General features: G+C 39.0%; 1 protein-coding gene across 1 annotated transcript in view; it reads right to left on the bottom strand.

The window, feature by feature from the left end:
- Positions 1-3,513: 3,513 nt before the first annotated feature.
- The window catches only part of HECW1 (HECT, C2 and WW domain containing E3 ubiquitin protein ligase 1), a 106,596-nt gene continuing 99,849 nt past the window's right edge, over positions 3,514-10,260 (bottom strand). The window contains exon 28 of the mRNA XM_081102094.1: positions 3,514-6,103. Within this exon, the coding sequence (XP_080958220.1) occupies positions 5,992-6,103 (112 nt within the window). The 3' untranslated portion in view covers positions 3,514-5,991. The remainder of the gene's footprint in view (positions 6,104-10,260) is intronic.

Here is a 10,260-nt window from a genome sequence, read left to right as displayed (position 1 = left end):
AGGGTGAGGGATAGAGAGCTAGAAACATCGATCAGCTGCCTCCTGCACACCTCCAACTGGGGATATGCCCACAACCAAGGTACATGCCCTTGACCGGAATCGAACCTGGGACCCTTCAGTCCGCAGGCCGACACTCTATCCACTGAGCCAAACCGGTTAGGGCTGTACCATCATCTTGATCTTGTTCTTCTAGCCTTCTTTGAGCCACCCAGTTTGTGGTCCTTTGCTACAAAGGACCCAGAAAACGCCAACTAGAGGGCCTAGAGTAGTAAGCAGTCCACATCTTTCTTTGATGAGTACACATTGCTGTGGATTCATGACATTTCTTGTGATATGCCAGGCCCATCTCGACCTCCATTTCTTCTACCCTCCTGGAAAACTTCCTAATGGTTATGCCCAGTCCAAGAGCCCAGGACCCCAAAGGATATTCTGTGAGAGGCCATACCTTTGGCACCCAAGATAAAGCTTAGTGGCTTTGAGCAAATCACCTTTCCTGGCCTCAGACTCCTCATATCCAGAATAAACTAGTCATACAAAAGTAACTAAGTTCTCTTTCTAGCTATAAATGTGATGATTCCTGCAGCACTGATAAAGGTTAGCCTGACCTTCTATAACCCTCTTCATTTATTTTTTATTGAACCAACTTTTACAAATATATTATACCACATCTTGAATATAAGCTCTATCTGTCATTTAAAAGAATATATGTATTTTTTATTGATTTCAGAGAGGAAGGGAGAGGGAGAGAGAGGTAGAAACATCAATGATGAGAGAATCATTGATTGGCTGCCTCCTGCACGCCCTACACTGGGGATCAAACCCACAAGCTGGACATGTGCCCTGACCTGGAATTGAACTGTGACCTCTTGGTTCATAGGTCGACACTCCGCTGCAGAGCCATGCCAGCCAGGTTCTATCTGTCATTCAAAAAAAAAAAAGTATCTTTATTGTTGAAAGTATTGCATATATCCCCCTTTCTCCCCATTGACCCCCTCCGCCCCATCTTCTCTCCATCCCCAGGTTTTCACCTCACTATTGTCTGTGTCCATGGGTTACGCATATATGCATATAAGTAATGGATCATTTTTAACAGTATATAATTAATGAGTTGTCAGCACAGTGTATTGGAAAAGTGTGGCCATATATATCAGAAGATCTGAAATCTAATCTTGATTTCAGAATAATGCTTAAATTAAAACACAAAGTAATTTCATCTATTCCTTTCTGCAAATGATGGATTAGGCTAATTTTTTCCTTGTACTCCAAGAGAAGAGTTCTTTTCTTTTTTAAATCCTCACCCAAGGATATCTTTTTATTGATTTTTAGAGAGAGAGGCAGGGATGGAGAGAGAGAGAGAGAAAGAGAAACACTGATTTGAGAGAAAAACATTGGTCAGTTGCCTCTCATATGTGTTCCAACTGGGGATCAAACCCACAACCTAGGTATGTGTTGGGACCAGGAATTGAACCCACCACTTTCTGGTATAGGGAATGAGGCTCCTACCAGCTGAGCCATCTGGCCAGGGTAAGCAAAGAGCTATTTTCAGTTATAATGAGTCTAAAGTAAACCCAGTAGTGTAGGTTTTTCCTTTTCTCAATCCTACCCACACTTTTTTTTCCTAGTAACATGTTTTTTCCCACCAAACTAACTCAGCTTTTGACCACCATGAAAGCCACACAGTTTGTCTTTTCAAGGCTTGGAAAGAGGTAATACCATTGTGATATTGGAAGTTATCATATATGACATTGGACACAGCTTTTTTGCATACTGCTGACCCTTGTCCAAGAGTCTGTGTCCTGAAGCCTTTGTAAAAACATCTCAACAGGTATGAATTAAACAAGCCCATGTATGCCTGGCTCAACATAAAGGAAACTCATAAAATGAAGCCCGGGTGGTTTATGTGCAGTTCTGATAGGCATACAGAAGGAATTTGTTATGAAAGCTGTTCCTTTATTCAAGGATTTGTGAGCACATATTATGTTTTCTTGATAAATAATTTTTCCATGGATTGTTTATAATAGCAGCTGGTAGACTTCTGTGGTGTTCTGTTGCTTATCTCCAACAAGAGAACAGGCATAATACAAATAGTTATGCATTACCTAGACTTCCATTTGCAATAAGGAACACAGACAATGCCATACCAAAGTGAGTTTATTGACATTCCTTGAAAGTGATATGAGGGAAGAGAAAGCTTGGCCTGAGTATCACGTGACATTTCTCTTGTCAATGGTAGCAAAATCAGCCCAATAATGTGGACTTCTCCTGCTATTGACTAGAACAAAGACTTTTAGCAAAATTGTTATAGGTATTTTCTTAGATAATTCAGGAGCTGCAGGAAGTAGGCTGATGGACTGACATTTACTCTATAGTCTACCTGTTGGCATCTATTTTTTTCTATTGGAACAAAGGAACTCTATGTCACTAATAGGAAAATAACACTTTCTCTTTTGATCTTATGAGAGCTGGAACACCTATCCTAGATTTTTATGTTATAGAATGGAAGCAATAGTTTTAGTGAACACAAAAATAAAAAAATAAAAATAATAATAAAAATAATAAAGCACCACATTTGTTATGTGAAAGTCTAACTAGTTTCATTTGAAAGTGCTTCATCTTGACTTTGAAAACATTTGTGGCAACTGAGAAATTTTCTGAACCCAAAATTTGGACACACGGTTTGACACATGGGCTGACAATGTCATAAATGTAATATTTAAATGCCCTGGAAAGTCCAGTTCATTGACTTGCACAAAAATACACTTACTGTGAAAGGACATAGGGACATATGTTAAAGGAGAACACATTTAGACTTTTGTCATATTTAAAGCCTGCCAAAAATATATATCTTTCTTAATTTTGCATTGCCATTCAAAAAATTGTGCTACAATAGTGATGGTTAAAATTTTTTCTCAACTTATATATGCAGGAAGTTACAAAGAACTCAGGATATTTAGAATACTTCTGATCCTACAGAGTCAATTTTCTATTTTTAAGATTACTGTCTTCATATGACAGAATAAAATGTGATATCCATGAAATTAATGATACTTTATAGCATTTCAAAAGCATTTTTTCCAATTGTAACATGTTTTTCTCTTTTGTATTGTTCTTGTTTATCCCTCAATTAAGGGTAATATACTTTACTAAAACTAGCTCTAAAAGATCTTGTTTTAGAGAAAATGCTGTTTGTAAGTGATTAATTTTATAATATGTCATAGAGAAAACTCATACTTTAAATGAAAAAAAAATACAAGTGATAACAAATAGATCTGCCTTGCCCATTAAATTATATAACTTGGGTGGTTTACATTTCCATCTGTGAAATTAATAGCATAATTTAGTCCTATAGCTGTTTTATTATATATAATGAAGAATTATACATAATTTAAAAATCAGCCTCATGTATGAGGAAATATTAACTAAGAAAACATCTTTCAGAACATAGAAAAAAATAAAAAGGATCTTTCTGTAAAAATTATCTGTATTCCTTTTTTCTTTGTTTTTCTTCCTTAAGGAGTCTATCAAAGGCTTTAATGGAATCTGGGACCCTGTAAAGCAAGCTATGCATTCTTTCAGCTGACTTTGACAACAGGGTTTTTTTGAGACTTTATACTTTTATGAAACACTGTTCCTGTAATGCTTTTTGAGATACATCTAGTAGAGTCATGGCATTGGGGGTAGGGTAGGTAAAAAAGCCCATTTATGACCAAGTTATCTATCTATATATAATTTCTAGAATATCTTTTTCCTTCTGCATATGGGTGGAATAGATATTAATTAATCTAATCAATAGATTAATTAGATATTTGTACAATTTATAAAACAGGTTCCATTTTTAACAGCTTTCTCTCTTGCCAATGCCTAACAAATAATATAAGTACTAAAAAGAGGATTGCTTGAATTAATGAGTATTTACATACATGTAATACCAAGTTCTAAAAATAATAGATGCCTCCTACACTAGAAGGTCCAGCTCATTGGCTTGCACAAAATAACTTATTGTTAAAGGACATATGGTTATGTATTAAAAGAGAATGGCAGCAGTCGTTTTATCCTTGTATGTATTAAAGCATTAGAATTGTGAAATGATCAGCATAATCCTTATGTTCTGATTTCATAAATAAATAATAGAAAATTTTTCAGATATTGAAATGTATACTGAATTTTATAGGTTCCCAAATTCCATATTATGTACCTTACACATTCAATTCTATCTTGGGAAATATTCTTTCTAGACGACAACTGAAAGCTAAATTTCTATAACATATATATTCCCCGATGGACAAAAAGTACACTGCCGCAAGGGGTGCTGGGCATTGTAAATAATCCCCACTAAAAGAATGTTTCATATTGGGGTGCAAGGAACACAGTGCCTGTCCAAACACAGACTAATGTAATGAGAACAAGGCTTGGCTTCATAGGAAATTAACTTTGTCTTATGTTTCTCACCAGTTTTTCTTCGTTTCCTGTATTAATAAAACAAAAATGCGCCATTTCAACAGTGGGGCCCTTTCAGCTCTTCTTTTCCCAGTGAAGAAAAACACTTTTTATGTGTGACATAGTTCAGACAACATGGATAACGAGGTTAGAAAAATAGCAAAGGACCATTATGCTTGGGTTTAGATTGAATGTCTTTGGAGCTTGCAGTTGTTTTTCTGGAAACACTAAGGTTTCTGTGTTCTCTCTTTACTGAATGCGAAAAGAAACTAATACCTATTTTGACACAAATCAACATGCCTTTGAGGTGTTAGGGCGCTGCTCTGGGAGGACTGCTATGAATGAAAAAGCACTATACTGCCCTGGACCCCTAACAAGCACCGTCGCTATCTGCAGCTTCTTATTTAGTGTGGTCCCTGTGGACAATCAGATGTGAAGGAATTTGAATGCCATAATTAAGAAAACAGCATGAAAAATCGATATTCAAGTTAAAATAAAAATTTGTTGGCCATACAAGTAATTACCTGGCTTTACCAGAAGTCATGAGATTATCTATGCATTTTTTCCCCTTGGTGTGGGAGAACTGTAGCGAAACAGAACAAAACAGTACAGCACTCAGGTATTTAAACCAACCTACTATGTCCCCCTTCTTTTTCCTGTTTGCTTCATCACATGGTATATAACACAATGGGGGCAGAAGCCTTGTCATTTATATGAACTACGTAATGAGATATCCTTCTTGGACATGTGCACGGGCTTGTGCTTCTTGTGTGGTGAATGTTCCTGAAGGGTGTGTCCCTCTTAGATTTCTCTAAGCTGAAATTGAGCCACAATCCCCACAACCATTGGGATGCATTGTGTTGCATCAGGAAAGGTGTTTATCTTGCTGTTATTATTTGTTGGAAAGTGTCATATTTGCACCATATGTTTAGGCTAGTTCCAGCTGATGGGACTGATGCCACATATAAATTATGAGTTGAATGTAATAAAAAATTTTGGGTTTTCTACTGCTGCTTTTGCATGGATATATGCACAGGGAAAAGTAGAGCGGAGGGAAAGAAAGAGTTGATCAACTCCTAGTTTTAGAGTTGGTGGTTAGAAATGATATATTAAAAAAAAGGTGGCTCTGCTCAGAAGACATGGGCATATAAAAGCTTGGAATGCTTAATGCTTACAATTTTCCCTTAAATTATATAAATGGAAGTAAACATTTAATACTATTTGGTCAAGTGTAGCATAACTAGCATTCATATTTCATTGTTAGTAATGGAGGTATGTGGAGATATACACAGATCTTGAGACAGCTGTTCTTTAATATTGCATACAGGCTAGCAGTTCATTGAAAATAGAGGAGATAAGCCTGAAGGTTATATCTTAGAAGAAGGCAGTTCTTCATGCACAGCTTTTGTCCATTCTGATTTGGTTTGAAAATAAAAATCATGAAGTACCAACATCAAAGAAGAGTTGATTCAGGTAAAGGGAAAAGGAAAGGGGGATTTTTCCAGAAAGGGTGGTGTCACTGTCCAGGAAAATGTCAGGCGAGTTTCCATTTCTTTATTCAAGTCCAAAAGTGCTAGTTTCTTCTACTGCTGTTAACAGCTTTTCATACAACATGGAGTATGAGGGATAAGGTGGAAGATCCAATCTGTTGAAGCATGTGTGTGCCCTGAATGGGGGAGAAAAGATTGGTGAAGGTGTTTATTTCAATGATATAACTGGTTAGGATACATCTCCGAGCAGTCTGAAGCAGTGATCAGAAGTTAGCAGAACCACCATTTAGGACCACCATAAAACATTGCGAACTAAGAAACATAGCCATCTAGACTTGAATAGACCAGCTGAGGAAGTGGACTAACTAGAAACAGGTGGTTTGCATTTGTTAGCAAACCACACTGAACCAGAACTACACTAGCAAACCAACAGTATCAGTTTTATTTTGCAGTTACGGTGTGAAAATGAGTGTGGTTAGTGAAGGAGGTAGAAATGTAATTAGTATTGGAGGGTCATATTCCCAAGCCTCCTTGCCCACCTCTGACTTCTGGGTCTTAGTAAACCACGTACATAGATTTAGAGATACCAACAGATGGCTTGGAGTTCTGAGATACAATGCTCTTTCAGGTCAGGTGTGCCCTGGAGACAGTCCAGCTTCTCTACAGTTCCCGGTGGGACAGATAGTCTGCATTTCTAAGAACAGCTGAGCTTGTGGGGTAGTCCTCCCTGGTTGCCTAGAGTGTCCCTTGCTACCTTCCCTGGCTTCTGTTTTACTTGCCATGTGCTTCATCGTGCAGACTCACACATGCCAGTATCTGGCCTAGACAAGAAATGGCTTCCCTGCCATGTGCTGACATATGGACCAGGAACAGACCCATGTCACCTGTGCAGGCCTTAGAAGCCCAGGCCACACAGAATCCCCCTATGGAACTTCAAATGGGCCTGACTGGCCGCACCCTATCAGAAGTTCTTTGTTTTTTTTAGAAACCTTGGTTGATGCTACATACCAAAGTAGGAAGAAAGGTAGATGGGTGCAGGTGAAGGTTAATTGAATGCCTTTTCCTCCCTAGAAGGGGTGGTAATTTGAAATGGTGTTTTGAGAAGCCAACCAGCACAGAAAAGGGCACTATAAAATAAAATCTATACTAAAAAGAGGATAATATGCTAATTAGACCGGACATCTTCCAGACATCCTTCTGGACAGAGCCATGTTGGCGGGGGCTGAGGCAGAGGTGGTTAGGGGCTATCAGGCAGGCAGGCAGGTGAGTGGTTAGGAGCCAGTGGTCCCGGATTGCAAGTGGTCCCGGATTGCCGGTAGTTGGACATCCCCTGAGGAGTCCTGGATTGGAGAGGGTGCAGTCAGGGCTGAGGGAAACCTCCCCCCCTCCCATGCACGAATTTTGTGTACTGGGCCTCTAGTAATAACATAAAATAATTTAAAAAGTCACAAAACAAATATACATATAAACAAAACTAAACAAAATCCTAACCAAAAAATAACATTTTTCCTTCATAAGAATTTTTTGGGGGATATTAAACCCTTCATTTAAATGACAAGATCCCCAGAGGAGTTGTGTATTATTTATAACTTTTTCAGAATCCCAGTGATCAGGCTGCTGCAGTGCTCCGGGAATGGGGAAGATTGTTTGGGGGAGAGGGAAGGTGAGAAGAGGGGAGAGGGAAAGTGGGAAGAGGGGAGAGGGAAGGTGGTTTTCCTGCACAAGGAGAATTGGGGAGAATGTTGTTGTTTTTGCCTCCCTGCATTCATTCTTCCTTCTGTTGATAACAGCTTTCTCATTGCCCTTGGGAAACCCAGTGTGGGCACAGGATAATAGGGTATATGACCTTAAGGATTTAACTGGGAAGAAACATAAAAATAGGCCAAGATTAGCAGAGTCTCAGATTATTAACTAAGATTCAAATAGGCCTAAATTGACTTCTAAAGAAAATATTTTACCCAAGCTTATTTTACTTGTATTTTACACGTGTTTGAGTAGAAGTGGAAGAGTACTCTGTAAATTGAGTAGGATAACAGTTACAGTGGTTCTTCTCTGTCTTTACAAAGATTGAAACTAGGACACACTTGGGGCTATGGCTAACTAAAGTAAGTGGGGCAGAAACATCCCAAGTGTGCGTTCGAAACTTGCTGAATTAGCCTAGAGCAAGATATGAGCAGGAAGAACCTTCTTGGTTGTCTTTCTCTGATCCTTCTGTCGCTCATGAGTGAAAATATTATAGAGAAAAATATCCCATATTTACAAAATACATTGATTCGGTCAAAGATAATTTCTGGGAGTAAAACTGAAAGCAGTCGCCAATGGCACCTCTTCAAGACCCTGTCTGAACACCCAGAATTTCTTCAAAAATTACTTTTATCTACAGCCTTGATGAACTCCCTTAAATAAATTTCAGTTTGTAACCTAAAAACGTCTGAACACAATCTGGCCACTTCCCACCCCCAGGCCTCGCTCATGCTGCTGCTTCAGCCGGGAATTGCCCTCTACCCATTCACTGCCCTTCAGTGCTCTCCTAAATGCCAGCTTTTTGTGTGACATCTCCTTTGGTCTCAATCAGGGTTAGTTCTTTGTTCTACTTGCTTTTACTTTTCCTTCTTAGTGCCCCTCTGATTCTACCTTGTATTATGATGTCTTACTATCAGGCTCTTTTCCTCCCTAGACTGTAAGCCCCTTTGGGCAGGTACCTTGTATCTCAGCCCTCCTCAAGGTGCATTATGGGGGTAAGCTATCAACAAATGGCGACTCAATCTCATTTCTCTAAAACCATAGCAGAATGTTTCCCGATGACTGCAGCCTACAAATCTATTATTAAAATAGACAAATGGAAATCTTGCCCTTATGGGCTTATTTTCTTGCCAGACTTAATTCAGTAGGTCCAACTATCAGCAGAACCATGCAAATGAACAGTGAGGGTCCGCTGAACTCTGTGGGTAAATCCAGGGACGAACACTGCACCAAAGCTTTAGGCTGTTATTACTCAGCTAGGTATGAATCCTGTTTTCTGGGCCTCCTAATACATGGAAATTGCAGAATTGTCTTCAGGACATTCTGGGAATGTCAAATCTGAGAAGGCTATGAAAATAATAGTTCAGTAAATCCTTCCATAACAGGAACCCAGCAAAGGTATTTTGGGAAGCCATGTAGAAATAGAGCTGACTTTAATGTGAATCTTTAATGATTAGAAAATATCAGTACAAGAAAATAATATGGATCAATCTTTTCTTCTGTTTGTTGGGCAGTATTTATTATAATAGTACCTATACAGAAGTATCTTTTTACTGCTTCTTATTTCACTGACCAGGTTTATGCTACTCAATGTGGCATAGAAAAGACTCAGGAAGTGTTGGCATTAAAACTCATGTTAAAAGAAATTCATTCTGTTAAATTACCTGGATCCTTAGAACCTCCCTTTCTGCATTTATTTCACAATAAGTTCCTCAATATCTTAAAAAAAAATCCTCACTTGAAGATGTTTTATTGATTTGAGAGAGAGAGAGAGAGAGAGAGAGAGAGATTGGTTGCCTCCCATAAAAGCCCCTATTGGGGACTGAACCCAGACTGGGAATCCTTTTGGTGTATGGGAGGATGCTCCAAGCAACTTTGAGCCACTCAGCCAAGGCCCACAATATCTTACTGTATAGAAGTCACCTTAGAGACCTGAGATATACGTGGTCCTATCCTCACATGTCTTAAAGCATACTAAAAAAATTTGCAACATTTGAGCAAGTACCCTACAGAGAATATCAAGTGATATGTTGTGAAGTACATACACAGAGCTGGGAAGAGTAACTTTGGGCTTCTAGCCTCTTCTCCCCCACACCCCTTGCCAACAGGTAAGACATTCCTCTTTTTTAAAAAAAGGTTTTCATTGCTTTTAGAGAGAGAGAGGAAGGGAGAGGGTGAAAGAGACAGAAACATCAATGGGCTGCTTCCTGCATGTCCCTTATTGGAAATTGAGCCTGCAACCTTGCCAGGGGGAGACATTCCTCTTTAAATTGATTGGGCTACACACAGATTGGAAAGTTTCCCACAACTGATACATGGACCATGATATTATAGCCCAAATACCATCAATCATTAAAAAACCATTAAGAATATGGTCTAAATTAACCTCCCAGAGACTTCTTACCTGCACCTTTCACTAATCTTCAATATATATATAAAAGCCTAAGTGACCATCTGACCATCCGACCGGAAGCTATGATGTGCAATGACCACCAGGGGGCAGACGCTCTGACTGGTAGCTATGATGCACACTGACCAGGGGGCAGATGCTCAACGCAGGACCTGCCGAGCTGCAGTGACTTGGCAGCTG

The sequence above is a fragment of the Myotis nattereri genome (genome assembly GCF_964212035.1).
Source record: "Myotis nattereri genome assembly, chromosome: 11".
NCBI classification, from domain to species: domain Eukaryota; kingdom Metazoa; phylum Chordata; class Mammalia; order Chiroptera; family Vespertilionidae; genus Myotis; species Myotis nattereri.
The sequence above is the reverse complement of the archived record's forward strand: the minus strand, read 5'-3'. Positions and strand labels throughout refer to the sequence as shown.